General features: G+C 37.1%; 1 protein-coding gene across 2 annotated transcripts in view; it reads left to right on the top strand.

The window, feature by feature from the left end:
* Positions 1-22,589, top strand: part of LOC150082008 (short coiled-coil protein homolog) — a 92,098-nt gene that overhangs the window by 48,081 nt on the left and 21,428 nt on the right. For both annotated transcript variants that reach the window (XM_090379061.1, XM_090379060.1), the window contains exons 3-4: positions 2,256-2,366; positions 11,496-11,582. In XM_090379061.1, coding sequence (XP_090235187.1) covers positions 2,256-2,366; positions 11,496-11,582 — 198 coding nt within the window. The remainder of the gene's footprint in view (positions 1-2,255; positions 2,367-11,495; positions 11,583-22,589) is intronic.

The following is a 22,589-nucleotide window of genomic DNA, read 5'->3' on the forward strand; positions in this document are numbered from 1 at the left end:
ACAGCATTATGCTGGACAACTGATTATTTTCATCTCCTATCCAGCACTGGACAGTGTTGAGTAAATTGGCCAGCATTCTAAATTTTGTCCGGTAAAGGTGATAATTGCTAATTTCTTTTTTAAATTTGATCAAAAATATATTTAGATGTATTCATTTTTGGCGCCTCCGTAGCCAGGTGGGAAGGAGCAGCAGTGCGTAGCACACGCTTCTTGATTAGACCGGGGTTCGAGCCCGTCACCACCAAATACGGAGGATGCGGAAAGGTCAAGGAATGACCACCGCATATCCCGGAGCAATATGGCCTTAGTTGCTAATGCTCCTAAAAACCAACCAAACAAACAACAACATGTATTCATTTGCAGTAATGGACACATTTAAGTTGGCAAGTTTTAAAAATAGCATCTCCTTCCAAGGAGGTTGCAAAATCACTGAGTTCATTATTTTGCATGTCACAAAAGGTCATGAAATAGAAGAAAGCAAGCGTTTTGAAGTTATCTGAAGTTTTGTATGCAAAAAATATATGAGCATTTTGATAATGAAAAAGTGTTCTACAAAAATGTTAGAAAAGGTCATCAAATTTGCTCAGTTTATGTGGGATGAATGCCATTGCTGAAAGGATATTTTGGTAGGTAAGCAACTTATGGATTATAGAAAACCCTCAGCTGGCAGTAAACTTAGTAAAGACCATTCTTATTATTAAATACAATATGGCCAACTCCTGCAAAGAGTTTCTCAATGCAGTTGCAAACAAAGGCGATTTATTAAGAAAATTTATGCTGCCAACAAATATTTAATATGTTTACTTTTTTACATTGAATAAAAATGTTGATTTTTATAAGTTATTTGATTTGTTGAAATGTTTTTGATTTTTTTTAAAAAAGAAAAACTGGAGGGTATATAGGCTGAAATATGTGTTTTTCATTTTTTGTTCAGCGTTTGGGTTTTTAAAATCTGATCACTTTAACAACTCTACTTGATAATGCTTCCTAGTCAGTTAGCTTTATTTGAAACTACTTCTAAAAGCTATTGCTTCCTTCCTTGAACTGTATCTTGCTTATAGAATGAATTTATTTGTAGTTAATCTGCTGCTGTTCTCACTTATATTCACCTAATTCTACTTTTCAACTTCATTTAAACTTTTTATGTTGATGAATTTTCCAGTAGCATATTCAGCATTTTTTAGGTCCCCACACTGCTTGTTTTCATTATAGAAAACCCTCAGCTGGCAGTAAACTTAGTAAAGACCATTCTTGTTATTAAATACAATAATAAGATAATAAGACAACCAGTGTGAATCTTGATTGCTTTGTACCGCCATGCTAATTAAGGTTTTAGCCTATAATTTATCTAGTTTGGCCTTGTGATAGTAGCCCATCCTTGTTCATTTGGTTTCTGTATAACTGGCTTTCTACTAACAAGTTACGCAATAAGGTGAGGGGGTGTATATTGGGTCTGAACCCCAGCTGCTTCCCCACAAGCCTAGCTTATATGTTGCATATAGTCACAGACCCTTCACCTCTTTAAGAGGTTAGGCACATTATGACCAATGTAGTCCATGCACCATTAAACCCTAATAAACAACCAACCAACCAACCCCTTTAAGAGGTATGTTCATGTATATAGGTTTTTATTGCATGCATTATATATTTATATTTTCGAGATTAGTTCAAAGAGTTCTTTATGATAGCCCCATTTGTGTATGAATTGTCTTAAACAGACAGTAGGTGCTGCCATCCCATATTTGTGTTTCTGAGTAATTACAGGCAAAGTTTATAATAGATGGTGTAACCAAAAAAAAATTCTGATTTGATTTTTGACACTAATTTAGTATTAGTAGTGGCAAATGATGCAAGACAGCAAGCTCATAGAGCATCAGCCAAAAAAAAAAAAAAAAAAAAATTCACCTCCCCATCCCCTTCAATAGTTTGTCTAGTTTTTTCAATGATGTTGGGCAATAAAATAAAAATAACAAATAAATATAAGTATTTATGAACAGTTTTCATTTTTATGAAACTTCTAAATTCTGTGAAGAAACTTACTTCACAGAGCCACAGAAATGCTATCAAAAAACTTGTCCGCTAAATCCAACTTTCCCCTAAAAAAAAAAAGATATATTAAAGTATTCCCCCAACTGTTGTCCTTAAATATTACTTACTCTATAATATTTTATATTTAAAGTTATTAATTAAAAATATGTGTATTTACAGTACAGTTATGTGTGAGATGCACATATTTGATTGGAATTCTCTTTCAGAGAGTGAAGTTGAATCTCCAATTACACTGGAGCCTACAATAAGGGCTGATCAGAGATCCGAGCCCTTACCTTTTTCTTATATGAATGGTACCAATGGATCAGCTCCTTCATGTAAGTCTCACTTTCCTTTTTTTTTTTTTTTTTTTTTTTTATGTTTTGAGAGATATTTAATAGTATAAACCAGAGCTATGATGCTCAGTACATTCTATGTTGATTTCAATATTTGTAGAAGAAATAGAGAAATTTACCTCAATGTGATACGCAGAACACATTCATGTGCTACTCTCCAGAAATTAAAACAAATATAAAATTAACACAAAATCGTTACAGTAAAAATTATTTTTTACTGTAATCATTTTGCTAATGTTATATTCATTTTCATTTCTGGAGACTAGTACACGGAAGTGTTCTGCATATCATATTGAGGTAAATTTCTCTTTAAAAAAAAAAAGTAAACTGCAGCCATTATCAACCCACTGCAGGACGGAAGCCTCCTCAACAATTCATGTTGAAGGAAATGGACCATAATCTGCCATGCTGGTCCAGGGCGGGTTGGCAGATCAACCGTATTTAGCAGTCAGGGGCTTGAACCCCGGTCTACTCAAAGAGCGTGTGCTACTGCACTCCTGCTCCTGACTACTCAGCTACGGAGGCCTTCTCTTATTCTTCTACAAATAAGAGATATTAGATTGTGTTTTAATTTGATAAGAAATGTTATTCTGTATCCTATTTTTCTGTCTTGCTATCATGAGGACACCATGTTTCCTCCATTGACAGCAACTGAACTGGACTTGTGCTTGTTTCAGAAATGACATCATTATCCATGAGTAGACTTGAAATTACTAATACTGTTTTTAATTTTACATCAGCTTGTAAATAATGATGCCATTTCTAAAATGAGCACAAGTCCAAACCTGTTGCAGTCAGTGGAGGGAACAGTGTCCCCAGCCACAGCAAGACAGAAAAATAGAATGTAGAATAGCATTTATTGTCTGATTATTTCCACTTCTGCATTGAAATAAAACCCCACACTTTTCTTATATAGTAGGATAGCATTTGTGTTTATTATATATGAGGCACAACTCTTCCTTTTTCTTAAATGGCATAATTGCAATACAGGCAGTCCTCAGAATAATCCCACCAGAATGCAGAAGTGGTGCTTAATTTCTTCATATTCCCAGAAATGAAAGCAGCAAAGACATTCCTTTGGCATCACTGCCACTAGAGATTACTCTGCAGAAAAGATGGCAAGAAGCATAGTGTATATAGTTTTGATTTTTAAGAGAAATGCCATCAATGGAATTTCTCTTATAAATGCCACAGTCAAAGCATTTCCACTACTTTGAGCTCTTTGCTTTGCTGCTCTTGTTTGAGGTATGATTTTAGTGTAATTTTTTTTATGGCACCTCCTTAGCCAGGTGGGCAGAAGCGGCAGTGTGTAGCCCACACCTCTTGATTAGACTGGGGTTCGAGCCCATGACCACCAAATACGGAGGATGCGGAAACATCAGGGAATGACCACCGCATATCCCTGGAGCAATATGGCCTTAGTTGCTAATGCTCCTAAAAACCAAATAACAACAACAATAACAACAGTCTAATTTTAATTTTAAAATATGACATGAACTAAGAGATGAGTGTAATAATGTTACACTATCCCAGTGACATCAGTACATAACATGCACTGTTTTACATTTCTATTTAATGCTATTGACTTTCTAAGTACTTAGCTAAATGCAAAAGTAAGCTAATCTACATGTTTTGTAGCTTTTGAACTATTTGTTTACTGCAATTTAAGAGACAGCAATTAGCTACTACTATGTTCAACACTACAGTTTATTAGTCAGGAGATATAATATTTGCAAAATTTACCGATAACAAAGGCTGTATGAATATTAAGTTGCAACACATGAATTTTTTATTTCTTTCTATATTTTTTATTTATATATAATACAATTTAATATGACAATTAAGTAAAAAAAAGTTAATATTCCAAAACTAACTGTTTTCACGAGCAGGGATTTTCTCCTGCAGTATGCAGCAGCCCTCAACACTAGAGTTCTTTTTTCTTTTGGAACTTGTAGGTTGGTCACTTGCTACTGTGCAAGTGACCAGCTGTGCAATTATTGCACAGTTGGTCACTTATTGGATGACTGTTTTCTGCACCAACCTGTTAGAGAGGCAACAAAAGAAAGCAATACTCTTGATCTGATAATCAGCGGTGACTCTTAATGCATTAAGAATCTGCAGATAAAGGAACCACTAGGTGGCAGTGATCACATTGTACTGATATGAAATTTACTTAAAGATGTAACTACTGCCAAGGGAAGGGACTTTTTTTTCATAAAAGTGATAACAGTGGTCTCAGTCAGTTTTAAAATCTATTTGGTGGGACCAATTGATGATGTTACCAACAGCAAATTCTAAATGGGAAGCATTCAGGGAAGTGATCATAGAAGCTACTAGGCTTTTTATCCTAAGAAATGCTGTTCAAGATTTAGAACTAAACGGATGTCAGATGAACCGATATGACTGGTGGCGGAGAAGAAAAATTCATGGGATGCTTATAAATTATCAGGAGATAATACAGAAACCTACAATAGCTCTAAACTAGTCTTAGTCACAAAATAGATTAAGCAAGCTAAGGCAGATTACAAGAAGTCTCTGGCAAAGAATACAAAGAAAAGCAGTAAAGACTTTACTTATATAAACATTGGGAGGAAAGGGATAAATCACATTTGTCCACTAAATATGAATGGTATAAACGTTGATGATCCTGCTTGAGTTTCTGACAAACTGAATAGATATTTTTCATTTATGTTTACACATTAGGAATTTTTTAAAGGAGGAGATGACAGAACTTTATCAAATTACAAGGAGTGAAATGATTTTGTGATAACTGAAAGGAAAGTGGAAAAGAAATTGTTGAAGCTAAATATAAATAAGGCACCTGGGGGAATTGGATCTATCCAATTATGTTAAGAGATGCAGCAAAAGTGGTCAGCAAATGTCTAGTAATAATTATGTGAGCATCTGTGGATTCAGGGGAGGTTCCTATGGACTGGAGATGTGCGAATGTATCCCTATTTCACTGAGGAAGGTCAAAGGGTAAAGTGAGTAATTACAGACCTGTAGGCTGGACTTCTGTTCCAGGGAAAATAATGGAGTCAATGATTAAAAGAAATACTGCAGAATGATCTCAACAGGATTTGAATTATATGGAAATCACAGCATGGGTTTGTTTGGAGGGGTGATGAACCTATCTGACCAATCTGATTAGCTACTCTGACGTTAGCATTAGTAAAGGCATATGATGCAAGAAAGCAAGCTTATACAGCATCAGCCAAAAAAAAAAAAAAAAAACTTCTCAATTTACCCATACACTCGCTCCAAATGTGTGTCTAGTTCTGCCTTGAATCTATTTAAGCTATCAACTTCTGCAATGACAGATGGAAGTTTGTTCCAGCTATCAACTACCTGCTGGCTAAAGGCAAAATTCCGCTTATGCTTTAAAGAAAAGCATAAGCAGAGTAAAATATCCCAAAATCTGCAGTTTTGTTTATTAAAAAAGGAACAGAATGATGTGTAATACATTTGAAATTAAAAAAAAATAATCATAGTAAATTGATATTTTATATGAATAAAATATATTTTCATGATATAATTTTGCTTATCTGAAAATTTTTACGTAAGATCACTTTACAAGGCCCAGAAAATAAAATTGGTAGAAGAAGAATTGAAAAAGATCAAATGGGATATCGTAGGAATGTCAGAGACACATTGGACAGAAGGAACACTGGATATGACAGAAGGAAGAATTTTTACTCAGAGAGAAACTACAACATACATAGAGAAGGAGTCAATTTCATAGTAAAGAAATATCTATTAAATTCAATAATAGAAATTCACCCACACAGCTCAAGAATGATAAGTTTAAGAATAAAAGGTAAAAAAAAAAAGGAATCTTCATAAAAAATAATCCAGGTATATGCCCCAGACTTCTCACATGATGATACAGAGACAGCTGCCTTCTATTCAGACGTACAAGAATCCATAACACAAACAAAAAAGATATTTTAATAATAATGGGAGACTTTAACGCAAAAGTTGGAGGCTTTTTGACAGATTTCAGTGATGTATTAGGAAAGTTCAGGATAGAAATGAGCGAGGAGAAGAACTCTTGAACTTCTGCAAAGAAAATAAACTATTCATCACTAACACACTGTTCTACCACAGATCTCAACATAAGTATACATGGACATCACCAGATGGAAATACCAAAAACTGTATCGACTACATTTTAATAAATAACAACTGGAAATCATCCATTCAAAATGTTAAAACTCTTAGAAGTACAGATTTTGACACTGACCATGAACTGCTATCAGCAACAATTAAATGGAAATTTAAAAATACGAAGCCAAAGAACAATAGAGCAACATTAAATATATCACAATTTGAAGAAGATAAAATAAAGGAAATTTATGGGAAAACACTATAAGAAAAATTAAAAGACAAACTATTCATTATCTGTAGAAAATATATGGGAGAAAACCAAACAATTGACTAAAGATGCAGCCTTAGAAACCCTGAGAACAAAACCAAAACATCCTTGGATTACAACAGAAATTTTAGATGTATGGATGGAAAAAAGGCAAATGAAAAACCTCCTAAACAAAGAAAATAGTCAAGACAAAAGGGAAAAATATAAAGCCCTAAAAAACAAAATAGACAACCTATGTAAAGCTGCTAAAAGAAAATGGTTGGAAGACAAAGCAAAGCAGTGTGAAGAGGCAAATAAACGTCACGACTCTAAAACAACTTACCGGGTTATAAAGGAACTCTCTAAAACGTACATCCCGAAAACACTGACGATGAAAAATAAAAACAATATAAAAACAGGAAACATGCAAGAAATTTAAAAAATATGGAAAGAATATTACCAAACCCTGTTCAAAGGGGAAGGAAAAAACACTCTTGCCTTAGATAATAGAAGACATAAAGCACCCTTGATAACAAAAGAAGTTTAGAAAGCAATTAGCCAAATGAAGAGTGACAAGGCACCCGGAAATGATGGTTTCCAAGCAGAACTATGGAGATTCGGAGGCGATGCAATGTTAAAACACCTCACACAATTGTTTAAATCTAATTTTATTTACAGGTGATACACCAGAAGACTGGAAAAGTGGAATAATAGTACCTATACACAAAAAAGGAGATAAAGAAAATTGTCAGAATTATAGACCCATTACCCTTTTAAACCATATATATAAAATATTTATAAGGATCTTACAAAATAGGATACTTAAAACATATGAAGAAACAATAGGGGAAGAACATGCAGGATTTAGAAAAGGCAGATCAATAATAGACCAAATATTCACACTAAACATCATTGCAGAAAAATATTGGAATAAGAAGAAACCTCTTTATCTGTGCTTCATTGATTTCAAGCAGGCATTTGACTCTGAAAACAGAGAAAATTTAATGAAGCAACTACAAAAAAAATCCCACTTGATCATTTTATTTTGTTGCACAGAGCATTAAACTACAATACATAAATAAGCTTTCGGCTGGGTGGCAGCCTTCATCGGATTAAAATACTTGAATGGCAGTTGGAAGAGAGAGAGATGCACTGCCAGGATGGTGCGTGAGGCGCGTGGTTAATTGTTTGTTGATGTTTGTGGCTGTGACGTATGGTGGTGACGTGGCCAGCGTTTGTCTATGGATAGAATTACTGACTCTGTGATGGGATTAACTTGACAACCACTGTTCCTGTTCATAGATGTATCCGAGCATTTTATATTTAACGATTCCAACCAGGTACACTTTAGGTAATGGTGGGACCTGTCCACAACCACGACATCGCGGTGTGGGTCGATGTTGTGGTGGGTTGTCCAGACATGCTCGGCGATAGCTGAGTGTTCCACATCTGCCAAACGGATCGCCCTTTTATGTTCTGAGAGGCGTTTCTCGAGTCGACGTCCAGTCTCTCCAAAGTAGCAGCTCGTGCAGTCACGGCAAGAGATGCGATAGACCAAACCGCTCTGTAGAAGGGTGAGGACAGGTGCTTTTATGTTGGAAATGAGAGAACGCAGTTTCTTGCCTGGGAGTTGGATGCACTTTATCCCATGTGATTTTAGGATTCTACCGATCTGTTGTGACAGGTTGGGGTAGTATGGGATGAATGCCCTCATGGATGACTCGTCACTGTTGGCGTTGCTGTTGGTCGTCATGTTGTCACGTGCTTGTAAGATCACACCTGTCAAGGACGTCGATAGGGTAGCCACACCTCGTAAGGTCTACTTTGACTCTGGTGACCTCTTTGCGTCTTTCATCTGCGGAGCTGGAGTGTGTCCAGGTGCGAGTTAGCAAGGTTCGGGCAGTGGAGAGGAGGTGGCCCCGTGCATGTGCTGACCGGAAGTTGGTAAATTGGCCAGCACACATAGGCTTACGATAAACTGTCGTCTTCAAGCATGTGTCTTCGCGCCGGACAAGTGTATCTAGGTATGGTATAGAGTTGTTCGACTCCAGCTCAATCGTGAATTTTATGAAGGGCGATAGTGAGTTGAGGTGGGTTAGGAGTCGCTGACCTAAGTCTCTAGGGATGACTACGAACACATCGTCTACATAGCGACACCAAAAGGCGATGTGATCTGGTGCGTGTGTAAACGCACGTCCCTCTAACTCCTCCATCACGATGTTTGCTGTGACCGAGCTGACAGGGGAACCCATGGCTGTGCCATGTATCTGCTGGTAGATTGAGTCATTAAACATGATTGCACCCCTGTTAAGCACAGTCTGAGGGCGGCGGAAATGGACACACTCGCGCCTGGACACACTCCAGCTCCGCAGATGAAAGACGCAAAGAGGTCACCAGAGTCAAAGTAGACCTTACGAGGTGTGGCTACCCTATCGACGTCCTTGACAGGTGTGATCTACAAGCACGCGACAACGTGACAACCAACAGCAACGCCAACAGTGACGAGTCATCCACGAGGGCATTCATCCCATACTACCCCAACCTGTCACAACAGATCGGTAGAATCCTAAAATCACATGGGATAAAGTGCATCCAACTCCCAGGCAAGAAACTGCGTTCTCTCATTTCCAACATAAAAGCACCTGTCCTCACCCTTCTACAGAGCGGTTTGGTCTATCGCATCTCTTGCCGTGACTGCACGAGCTGCTACTTTGGAGAGACTGGACGTCGACTCGAGAAACGCCTCTCAGAACATAAAAGGGCAATCCGTTTGGCAGATGTGGAACACTCAGCTATCGCCGAGCATGTCTGGACAACCCACCACAACATCGACCCACACCGCGATGTCGTGGTTGTGGACAGGTCCCACCATTACCTAAAGTGTACCTGGTTGGAATCGTTAAATATAAAATGCTCGGATACATCTATGAACAGGAACAGTGGTTGTCAAGTTAATCCCATCACAGAGTCAGTAATTCTATCCATAGACAAACGCTGGCCACGTCACCACCATACGTCACAGCCACAAACGTCAACAAACAATTAACCACGCGCCTCACGCACCATCCTGGCAGTGCATCTCTCTCTCTTCCAACTGCCATTCAAGTATTTTAATCCGATGAAGGCTGCCACCCAGCCGAAAGCTTATTTATGTATTGTAGTTTAATGCTCTGTGCAACAAAATAAAAAAATTTTTCGCATTATGAATCCGGAGCACGTAGGCCTCTTTTATTATGAAATATCATGTTTGTAAATAATTTCTACAAAAATACAAGAGCAATAGTAAAATTCAACAACCTTAAAACAGAGAAATTTGAAATAGAGAAAGGAGTCATGCAGGGATGCCCTTTATCTCCATATCTATTTAATATCTATCTAGAAGAACTAATGAAATCAATTAAAGAAAAAAGAGGCACAATAATAAATGGAAAAAAATATAAACCACATAAAATATGCAGATGATATTGTGATTTTAACAGAAACCAAAGAACAACTGAAAGAAATATTAACAAACATCGATAAAGCAAGCAACAATTATGGAATTAATATTAATATAAATAAAACCAAAGTAATGCAAATCGGAAAAAACACAGAAGACATAAACATCCAAAATCAACAAATAGAACAAGTACAAAAATTTGTATACCTGGGCTCTCTAATAACTGGAACCTAAGTAATATTGACCAAAATAATCACAGATTTGTTGGATGGACAAACATGAACAAACTCAAAAACATATGGAAGAGCAATAAAATTTCCAATAGTCTAAAAATTAAACTATATGAAATTGTCATCATACCCACAGCAACTTATGGATGAGACTTGGAGAATAAATAAGAAAGAAAAGCAAAAAATAAAATCATTTGAAATGAGATGTCTAAGGAAAATCAATAAAACAAATTGGAGAGAACATAAAACTAATGAACAAGTAAGGAGAGATCTAAATTTTGAACGCAGAATAATAGAGCAGATTTACAAAAAACAACTTCAGTGGTTTGGACATGTGAACCAGATGAAACAACACAGGCTGCCTAATGTAGTACTGACCGGAAGAATTGGAGTTAAGAGACCACCAGGAAGACCCAAAAGAGAATGGCTCCAAAGCCTGAAGGAAAATACAGGCTTTGAGTTATCAACAAATGATGCAAGATTGAAGAGATTGATAAGAATGGAGGACGAGATCTAAATAGGGACTCAACCTGTGCCAAATGGAAGAGTAGAATGATGATGAAATTTTTTATTTAATCATAATTTGAACATCCCCTCCATGGCACTAATCAGTTTGAATTAAAAACTGATTAAGTAAGTCTGAGTAGCTACTCGGACTTTACAAGCACAAGGCTACTTGGACTTTATTTCAACTAGTACTTAACTGTTATACTCATACCTTCTGCAAACAAACTGCTTGTTTTATTCAACTTGAAGTTTCGTGCTCTAAAATATTCGGGTCCATTAATCATCAGTGAACTGAAAAAGCAATTAATTACTCAAGCTACATATGTTTTGTTGAGTTTTGTGAGAAAATTCATTTTTAGTGAAATAGCTACTGAATCACTTCTGGTAGTCATATTTAAAACTCTACAAGCTTAAAAATAATTCTAGCTGTTTTTATTAAATCTTAATGTATGCTGTTAAATTACAATAGTGATTGTGTTTTGTGTCTTTAAGGAAGCTACTCTTGAATTACTCTGCATTTGATCATCCTAAATTGTATTTAAAACCAAAAGTAATTTTTAATATTATTCTTTTTTGCGTAGCTTTAGACCCAGATCTGAGTCCTGATGAAGCTGAAGAGAAAGCTCGTCTTATTGCTCAAGTGTTGGAACTTCAGAATACATTGGATGGTAAAGAAAAATAGTATTATTAAAAATAAAGGGTATTTGAAAAGTTTCTGGTCTACCTTAAAAAGAATGAAGCAATCTGAGAACTTTATTTGATGTATTCACTTCTTGGGACTGTACACATCATGCAACATCCCCTCATCTTTTCTAGACTTCTTACATAGAATGCACTGTACTGGCCACTGTGTGGGTTGCTGATTTCTGGACAAGTTGCCTCTGTATGTAGTTGAGGCTGACAGTTTGAAGAAAATCAGAGGTCAACTGGATAGTTACCTATGTGAGAAAGGACGTGTATAATTTGTATTTTATTAACTTTTTTTTTTTTTTTTTTTATGCTGGTGCATCAAAAACCTGTGGCTTCTTTGTACTATATGCTAATACTAGTAGCATGGATAACACCATTATTTGCTCCAAACTGTCACTAGTTCAAATGGTCCCCCCCCAGGGTGCAAGAAATAGGAGTGGTACCTGAAGGAGCCATACCTGGATAAGAGTGTGGGTGCGACAGCAGTTCATAACTTAAATCATTGTCTGTATCCACCAAACCTTCTGACTTGTCATGCAAGAAGAGGATTCCCTGGAGAGTTTCCAGTGACATTTGGCCTTTAGTTGTTCATGAAGTTTCAGTAGCAAAGAATAATAATATTTGCCCATAATGAATTTACCCTTTTGAAGGTAATCAGTGAATATCATCCCTTCTTTGCCCAAAAAAAAAAAACTGATACCATTACTTGGGTAGCTGATGGTGCCCTGTGAAATTTCTTGGGGTGAAAAGATCCTTCATGATTCCACTCTGTGAATTTTTGTTTGGTCTCTAGATCATGAAAATGACTCAAGTTTTCAGCTATGATCATCAATCGGCTAACAAACTTGTTTAAATCCTGGGGACAATTTGCAAGAATCTTCTTTGCCCAATTCACTCACTCACTCACCCACCCACCCTCCCTTCTTTTGGTGTTCATTTTGCATGAAATTTTTCTCATGCTTATTTCTTTGTGGACAGTGTAATGGGTTTGCTCACAAGATATGTTTATCTTTGCTGTTTAATGTAATCCAATCCAGTGATCTTTCAAAATCAGGTCATGAACAGTATCAACATTTTCTGTGGTTGATACAATGACACATTGTCTAGACCTGGGTTCACTTGGTGACTATGACACCTTTTAAATCAGTAACCCCAATTCTTGATGGTATAATGAGCATAATGTCTCATATTTTTGTCAATTTCTTTCCATACAGTCTTTTCAAAAAAAAAAGAAGAATATCTCATTACTGCAGAATTCTTTTGTGTGAAGTTACTGGTTTTAATGGATATGACTTTTTAATCTTAAAAAATAACAATAATATTTTAAAATATTACTCTAAAAATTGTGTTATGTGCATATAAATGCTTATAATTTAATATTATACATCCTAGACTTTTACATCCTAAAAGCGATTAATAACAAATGTCAGGTACGCTGATACTTTCAATGCAGTTTACCCTCCTCCTCTACTCACTCTTCTAAACAATTTCCTTGATAATCTACTTAACCCTTGAACTTTGATAGTTGATGTTAATGGCTTTAAAAGGAAACATTGTATCATCTGGCATTCCACAAGGTGGTACTTTCTGCACTTTATTCTCCTCCATTCTTCAGCTCCGTTTGGAAATTCATCCTAACAGTAATCTCCCATACGTGACAATGTAAAAATCTTATCTAACTCGGACTCCATTGACTCCTTCGTTCTTGCAGAAAACTCTTCTAAAACCATTATAGAATTTGTGGATTATTTTTCCTTGTTTACTCTTTCAATAAACATTTCTAAATATGAATGTTTGCAAATTTTTTCAAAAGAGGCCTTTTAACATTACTGTCTCTTTGGATAGTACCCTGATTACTAAAGTTTAAACTCGCAAAAACCTTGAAGTTCTCTTTGACTCCAAATTTAATTTTTCTCCTCGTGTTAATTATCCCTTGATGAAATTCAAACAAACCATTTGGATCTTTAAACAATGTTTTCTACATCACCTCTCTCCATTTAATCATTGAATATTTTAATCTGATTGCAAAACCAACTATTCTATATGCTTCCCCAGTTTGGGCTGGAGTTTGCCTAATCAAATTTAAAAAAACTTTCCTCCCTTCAATGTTGGTTCCTCAAATGGAAATTTTTCAAAGTAAACTTTGAGGACACATTTTGAGAACAGTTATGGCTGAATGCTTAAACTACTTTCAATTTGAAGTTAAAATTCAAAAGTCAAATTTATCTTTCTTCAGTAAACTCTATAATTCAGGAGTTGATTGTCCTATCATTTCAGAAGTAATTGGGTAGCAAATTCCCTACAGATGGTGTAACTTCAAGCTTAAACTAATTTCTCTACTCAACAGACTTCATTAAATTGATAGTCACTTTCTGCTCTGCCTGACTTCATATATTAACTCTTTAAACATTGATTCCGTCCTTCTCACTTCTTATTGGAATTATTTTAACCTTATGTGTAAAAGAACTGCTAAAATGAACTCTATTTAATCTAGTTTTAATATACGAAATCAATTACTCTATCATCCAAAGGCAATCTTATCTTTGTTGATGTTAACTGTTAGGTAGACTACTATAGTCACTTAACTCTTAAACTTTATTTTTCTCTATTTGACATTGACTCTTCCCCCATACATTTTGTTTGTGAGTGCTCATTTTTTCATTATAGTGTTATTAGTTTTATATTGCTGTACATAATGTGTATTCTCCTTATTATTATTTACTTTTGCTTTCTTTTTTTTTTTTTTTTTTTTTTTTTGTAATTTTAATGATGTAGGCTGTTTTTACTGATTATGGTACCCATCATTTATACTAGTGACTTGCTCTGGGAACACTTGGATTGATCCCCTTGACACGAGAACCTGTACGTGGTGAGGGGACCTCTGAGTGATGCTGTGGTCCTCCAGATTAGCATTACTGAGATCCAGCGCCCACAGCCTAGGTTTCAGGCTATCATCATAGGAATCTGGTGTGTTTGCCATGTTCTGCAGCCTGTGGAAACTCGGAAAGTTGGATCATGGTAGTTGGGGACCCAGGTTCAACATACCACTTTGGCCCCTGCTTCGACAAGACAAGTGGTCCTAAATAGCTCTACCAGGATAGGGTAAACTGTGTCAGTGCCATGGCCTTACCCTCGTGGTCTGAGGGACAGGATTCAGGCTAGCAGCGTGCAGGTATAGTGTCGGGGTACCCTTGGCATCCCACTCTCAAGCCCATTTTTACTTGCCAGGTAGTGGGCATCCTATTTGGGCTCTGTGGTGGGTGGGGAGCCTGGGCACTAAACAAAAACAAAAAACCCATGAATCCTGATAAAGTTGCTTCTTCAGGGCCCCGACACAGTCTCTGTTAGAAAAATTAGAAGTTGACCTGCTGATGTGTCACTTTAGCAAAAAGACAGAAAACTGAAACAATATCAGGTCCAACATCCATTTATCTGATAATACACTCTAAAGTGAGAAAACTATCCCCACCCTTCTATATTCAGCAGGGTTTGGAAGGGTTGGCAGGCTCTCCTAAATCTGTCAAACATCTGTCAGGTAACATCTTTGTAGAGACCAGAAGTGACAGACAGTCAGAACAGCTCCTCCTAGCTACATCTATTGGAGGAATGCCTATCACAGTTCCCCCCCCCCCACAAGACACTTAACTGATCCTGTAGTATCATCACCAAATGGGATCATAGAATGTCAGAAGAGGAAATCTGTTCTGAATTAAAACCCCAAGGAATGACAGCTGTGAAATGAATCTTCTCGTGTGGAGATGGGAAACTTGTTCCCACTATAAACATCATTCTAATGTTCAATTCACCATCTCCTAATGAGATCAAGGTGGGCTACATTAACTGTCTGGTGCATCCATGTGTACCAAATGCTTTAAGTTCCAGAAAAATGGATGCTTGCAAATGGCCTGTCATGGAGCCCTTGCATGTGCCAGATGTGTTACAAAGGACCACAGAACTCGCCCATATTAACTGCTGAGGAGAACACCTTGCATACTCATGAGCATGCCAGAAGTAGAAGGAAGAAAAGGAAATACAATTACTTAAGGCAGAGCTGAACATATCATATCAGGAGGCAAGAAAAGAAGTGAAACCTATAAATGCAAACAAACCAACCTGTGCTCAGATGGTAGCAGGGAGATGTTCCATTGGAACTCAGACTGAAATGACCATCCTACGAAAAGAGTCATTCACTCCCATCGCACGCTACCTGTTAAGCTCAATAAAACCTGCACAGAAGGATCAGTCAGCTTCCACTCCTATATCCATATCTCCTAATGCTTTACCAGTAACAAAAGAAATTGCCAGAGAAAAGAATAAGAAACTTGAAGTACATCCTAGCTCTCAAGAAAAAATGTATGTCAAGGAGAAGGAGGTACCTGATGAAACAGCCTTGGAACTCTTTTACGGAGGAGGAAATGGACACAGGACAGTGTCCATCCTTCCCCAAAAGAGATAAATCCAAGACTGAGAAAAGTTAGCCCTCAACACTTCAGAAGCTGTGTGATGGACCCACCAAGCTAAAATCCTACAATGGAATTATTGTGGATTCCGGTGAAATACTGATGACATCAAGGCCCTCCTGTAAAGGCATGAGCCGATTTGTTTTTGTTTGCAGGAGACATACTTGAAGGCAAATGAAAACCCATCATTTTTGTAATATAACTATCATACACAAGGACAGAATTGGGGATGGAGGAGTTGCCATCCTTGAGGGCAACCAGACTCCATTCCAACCTGTGCCACTTTTCACTAACTTAGAAGCAGTAGCAATTTGCTTACAGTTGGGTTTTTACTAACAGTCTGTTTAATTTATTTGCCACTTGGGGCTGACGTCTCCCAGAGAGAGAGAGACAGAGAGACCTTGATGATCTCATTGTGCAGCTGCTTTCCCCTATCCTACTTCTGGGGAATTTCAATGGACATAATACCCTGTGGGGTAGTGCTGACATTAACGGAAGGGGATGTAACATAGAGCATATGCTCACTGAGAGTAACCTCTTCCTTCTAAATGTGGGAAGTAACACCTTCCACATGCTTACCAGTACATTTTCTGCCATTTATCTTTGTACTACCTCCCCTTCTCTCTTCCCTTCACTTATTTGGGAGGTGGAGGAGAACCGTATGGAAGTGATCATTTCCCTGTGATAACTGCCATAATTAGTGGGAGACCATGTTCTTCCCTTTAGGTTATCATGGTGGAAGATTGATTAGGCTGATTGGAATGCCTTTTAACATCTGGTAGAGTTTGACATCACTGCAGCTGGTCAGAAGCTGATCAATAATGCAGTCACATAAATCACAGAAAATATAGTTAATGCAGTAGCAATTGTCATTCCAAAAACATCTACCCAGTTTCCAACTTTTCCCAAACCATGGTGGAATACAGAGTACACAGCAGCAAAAAAGGCTCAAAGCAAAGCTTGGGGGGTTGAAATATCCTAACCATGGTCAATCTAATAGCCTTTAAATGTGCATGGGCCAAATAATGCTACATCTGTTGTCAGAGTCAAAAAAGAACTGTTGATCTGTTTCACATAATCAGTTACTCAATCCACTAGCACTAAAGTGGTCTGGGGTAAAATCTGAAAAATAGGGGAAAATATACATTTCACTCTTCATCGATCCTAGAATATAATGGATGCAGTATTGTAGAGCCAACTACAATAGCCAATGCTCTTGGAAAACATTTTTTAACATCTCTGCAATGTCTTCTATTTCTGAATTATTCAGAAATAGGAAGGTATTTAGAATCAAATTCTAAATAGGTATTTAGAATCAAATGACCTTCTCTCCAGCATCCTGTGCAGCTTCCGAGAGGACTGGTCCATTCTGGACCATCTTATTAGACTGAAAACATCCATCCAGGAGTCAATGATCACCTTAATTTCTGGAACTAGTCAGTGGATTCAGGTTCTTGCTGCAGATGACCGTTTTTTTTGTACATTTTTGTCATCAGTGTAATTTTCATCCTGAACCTGAATTGAGACTTGGACATAATGCCATTCCAGTAGTGATAGACAAAATTCTTGGGACTATATTTGATAAAAAGTTGATGTTTCTAGAGCACATCTATCAGCTCTGTACAAAATGAATGGAAGTTTGAACATCTTCCGTGCTCCCTCTTTTACATCTTGGGGTGCATTGTCTGCACTCCAAGATGTAAAGGAGGGAGCATGGAGGATACTTCCCATCTACCATGCACTTGTGTGTTCTAAACTGGTTTCAGATATATGCATCAGCCAGAAACAGTGTATGTCAATGGCTGGACCCCTATCCATCATCAAGCTATTTGTATTGCTGAACCACCATTATTGCTTTGATGTAAACAGTTGTCTCTAAAGTATGCTTTAAAACTGAATTCCCTACCATATCATCCTACATGGCCATCTGTTTTCGAGTCACGGTGGGAAAATCTGCACAACACCAATTCATCTTCAAGAGGCATCAAGGTAGAAAAGTTTGCCCAGTCACCCAGCAGCCCTTTCCACACTGGCATACTCATGTTCCGGCATTCAAATTTTCTCTTAAAAACTGGGTAAAGCCTGATACTCCATTGCGATGTTCCCTCTAAGCTGTGTGGCCGCACAATAACAAATGCTGCCATGCACTGCTAAATCGTTGCCATGCAGCCGAAATTTTCTTTTAAAAACGCTGCTGGAAGCACCATCAACAGTCACAAGGAATGCATATAAAACTGGATGATAATAACTTAGAAGCTGTGGAAGGTGCACCCTGAGCCGAAAATTCAGATTTTTATTAAAAATTGTTAGAACAAGGTAAAAATTAGTTTCTATAAAATTATTTATATGACAGTAGTTGTTTTGCTAAAATTATGTTTTTTCACTTAATAATTAATTTGTTTGGTTATTGCCAAATAATAATTATTATTTTTAGTATCCTTACAATGTTGAAAAGAAAGGCTGAAGGAGAGTTAAATGTCTTGAAGAACAAAGCTTGTGCAAGATTTAAGAAGGAATGGCTTTTTCAGCGCGTAGAAACTGAACTAGCATCTTCACATCAAAAACAAAAAAATGACAATTGGCGATATTTTTAAATATCGAGATACTGACGATGTTGTATGCACCATTTGTGTGTAAGTGAAAGTTGAGGGAGAGTTTGGTAGAGAAAAAATATGGGAAGAATGGAAGTTAGATTATTTAAAACGGCATCTCAGCCAGAGAATTCATGTAGATGCAGTTACCAAATTACACAACCAGAAGAAAGGTGGTATTTTGTGAATGTTAACTGAAACTCCATAAGAGCTTGAAGCAAGAGTGGAACAAGATGCGTGAAAGAAGTCTGACTTTAATATGGTCAAGGTGCTGATTGATAACATTATCTTAGCAATTAAAATTAATGCTTCAATGCATTCCTTGCAAGAAATTCATGCACGTGTCCAAATATGTAAATATACCAGAGAGTTGGCACAGCAAGAACTATGCATTTGAATTTGTTGAGTGTATCAGCTTTGTACGGCAGAAACAATTAATTGGAGAATTGCAGAAATCTGCTTTCCATACATTAATTGCTGATGAAAGTACAGGCATTCTGTACAGAAAATGCTAAGTTTATATTTTAAGTTTCAACCAGAAAATGAAACTTCCTATAGGACTGTGTTTGCAGATATTTTGAAACTAATTGCATGTGACAGTATAACTATTGTTGAAGCAATAAAGAACATTTTATGTCAAGAACAGTCTTGATCTTCAAAAGATGGTAATGTTTGCATCAGACAGAGCACATGTTATGCTTGGAAAGAATATTGGTGTGACAGCAATTAATTATGCAAAATTAATTGCTACCACATTTATTACTGCCAAATAAAGCATCTGTTTGAACAACATTGCATTGTCCACACAGAAGACCTAGAATTAGACAACGCATGGAAAAAAAGTGTCAGTTGTGTAGGATATAGAAACACTGTAATGAATGTAATGATCCAACCAGTGACTACTGCCTGAAAGTTTTCACAAATCCACAATATCAAGTAGTATTAACTGTTCTTAACGATGTTTTAGAAGATCTGGCATCTCTCTGTAAATTCCTTCAGAAAAGTTGTTTGAATACAATTGAAGGACTGCAGTATGCAAAAGCAAAAATTAACAAGATAAGGTCACAGTACCTTGGCCATACTGTTTATTGGAGTGACAAAGTAAAAGATTTGCTTTCATCTCTAAGTTCTGACATCAATACTACGCCTATCAAATTCCAGTTCGTTAAACGTGTGTATAATTACTTGGACATAGATTTCCTGATGATTAATTAAGAGAATGGGAAGCTTTTGACCCAATTGCTATGGCAAATGCAACCAATTTTGAATTTGGAGAAGAGAATATTAAACAACTAATAAAAAAAAATACTCAGCTGCCATTACAATAAACGAAAGCATTGCCACAATGATATTGCATCAGTACTGTGATTTGAAATTTGTCGTTTCTGAGAAGGTTAAGAGTGGTTCAATTAAGTTGTTCACTGATATGTTGAACTACATGCTCAGAAACAAAGAATTTGAAGAACTGTCAATTCTTGTTGACATCTGTGGAACATTTCAAGCTTCTAGTGCTGAATGTGAATGTGGATTCAGTGTTATGAATTCCATCAAATGTAAATCTAGAAACAGACTGGAAGTTGAACATCTGGATGATCTGATGATGATTAAGATTTATCTTTCATCTCAGTGCGAAATTAATCTAGATAGTGTTTATAGTCATTGGATTTCTAATAAGGACAGATGAGAAAAAGTTCTCAAAACGTGAAATAATTTTCTTTGTTGTGCTGATTTTTATTGTACTATTCAATTAATAAATAAAATACAAAATATGAAGTTTTCAGTTTTTATTGTAAATATTCTTATGTATATTACCGAAAACTTTTAAAGTGCCATGCAGACATCAGGTCATGTAAAAATTTTCTGTTCAGAGCAGTGTCAGGTCCATGCAGCTGTAAAAAAAAAATTAGAGGGAGCCGCACACCATAGAATTAGCCTTGGAACACATTAGTACTTGTCAGTACCAACAGTTCATTTTATATTCCAATTCTTTGAGCATTTTACAGGCTTTATTATCGGTGAGATATAATTCTCATCCAATTCCATCTTGAGTTCAGAAGAAGATCCACAAATGTGAATATGATATCCACTTCTGCTGGATTCCCAGCCATGTTGGGATTAGAGAAATGATTTCGCTAATCAGCAATTCCCACCAATAACTGCTGCCTATTAGTCTCTGTACAGACTACAGGCAAATAATACTGAAAAGATACACTCCCAGTGGTAGGATTCTTGGAATAGACAGACCATAGAATTAGCCTTGATTAGACCATAGATTCTTGGAATAGACAGACCATAGAATTCGTTTCACAAATATACGTGGTCTCAATTCTAATCTCAACGATGTCCATTTCCACTTGCAGTCTGCCAAACCCCATGTACTTTTTCTGACAGAATCTCAGTTATCGGTTGATTCAACTACTGCTCATCTCAGGTGCCCAAATTATTCGCTGTATGATTCCTTTCGCCTCAAAGGTGGTACTTGTGCATATGTCCGTTCTGATATTCCCTGTCAGAGACTTGGAAATTTGGAATCTCCTCTCTTCGATCTTCTCTGGCTTAAAATCTCTCTACCTCATTGTGTCAAATTCATCTGTTGTCTCTACCGTTCTCCCAACTCCACTAATCACTTGGAGCTCTTTGACTTCCTCCCTTTGCAACTTGACTTTCTCCAGTCCAACTTTCCTAACAGTGAGGTAATTTTCCTTGGTGATTTTAATGTTCACAACTCCAGCTGGCTTCTGTTTTCTAGTCACACCGACCCAGCAGGTCGAGATGCTGAGGCTTTTGCAATTACTAATGACCTAGCACAGATTGTTCATTTACCTACAAGAATTCCGGACAATCCTAATCATACAGCCAATACGCTTGATCTTTTTCTCACAAACAACCCTTCTAAGTACGCGGTCGAAGTGAGAGGTCCTTTAGGCACTTCAGATCACAACTTGGTGATTGTCTCTTCTCCAATGGAACCTTTATCTCATGGCTATTCACAACCTCGTGTTGCTTGGCATTACAAGAATGCAAAATGGGATGACCTGCGAGACTTCTTTTCTTCTTTTCCTTGGTCGGATTACTGTTTCAAAACTTCTGATGTCGTTTGTTCAGATCGTGTCCGTGAAATTATTCTTGCAGGAATGGAATCCTTTATTCCACACTGCACTTTAAAATCTCGTTCTTTATCTAAACCTTGGTTTTCCAATAAATGTGCTAAGGCTGTTCAAGAGAAGAATGTTGCATATCGTAATTGGCTTGTTTCTAATTCTTCAGTTTCATTTTCTGCCCACACCAAAGCTCGCAACAATTGTAAAGCAGTTATTAATCAGTCCAAACTAGAGTTTGAACAGGCTAAGAGTAGAAAACTTGCTTCTTGCCCTAATGGTAGCCGAGCATTCTGGTCTCTTGCCAAAGCTATTGGCTGCAACTTTTGCCCATCTCTGCTCCCACCTCTGTCCAAACCAGATGGTTCTGTTGTCACTTCAGCCAAGGATAAAGCTGACCTGCTAGCGTCCCATTTTTCTTCCGGCTCATGTATTAATGATCTTGGTAAAACACCTCCCACCATTCCCAACACGCTCCATTCAATGCCTCCTGTGGTCTTCCGTCAAAAGGATATCAGAAGGATTTTGATGAATCTTGATGCTAAGAAAGCTCCAGGTCCTGATGGTATTTCTCCACTTGTTCTCAAAACCTGTGCTCCTGAACTTACTCCTATTCTTTGCCGCCTTTTTTCACTTTCTTATTCCAAAGGTGTTTTTCCTTCTGCTTGGAAATTTGTTCATATCCAGCCAGTTCCTAAAAAGGATGACAAATCCCTCCCATCCAATTATCATCCCATTGCAATTGCTTCTACTCTTTCTAAAGTAATGGAGAAATCAATTAACCGCCAACTCTTAAACTACCTAGAAACCTTCCGTCTGATCAACGATCACCAGTA

Source organism: Mastigoproctus giganteus, chromosome 8 (genome assembly GCF_048544385.1).
Source record: "Mastigoproctus giganteus isolate SK-2022 chromosome 8, ASM4854438v1, whole genome shotgun sequence".
Classification (NCBI taxonomy): domain Eukaryota; kingdom Metazoa; phylum Arthropoda; class Arachnida; order Uropygi; family Thelyphonidae; genus Mastigoproctus; species Mastigoproctus giganteus.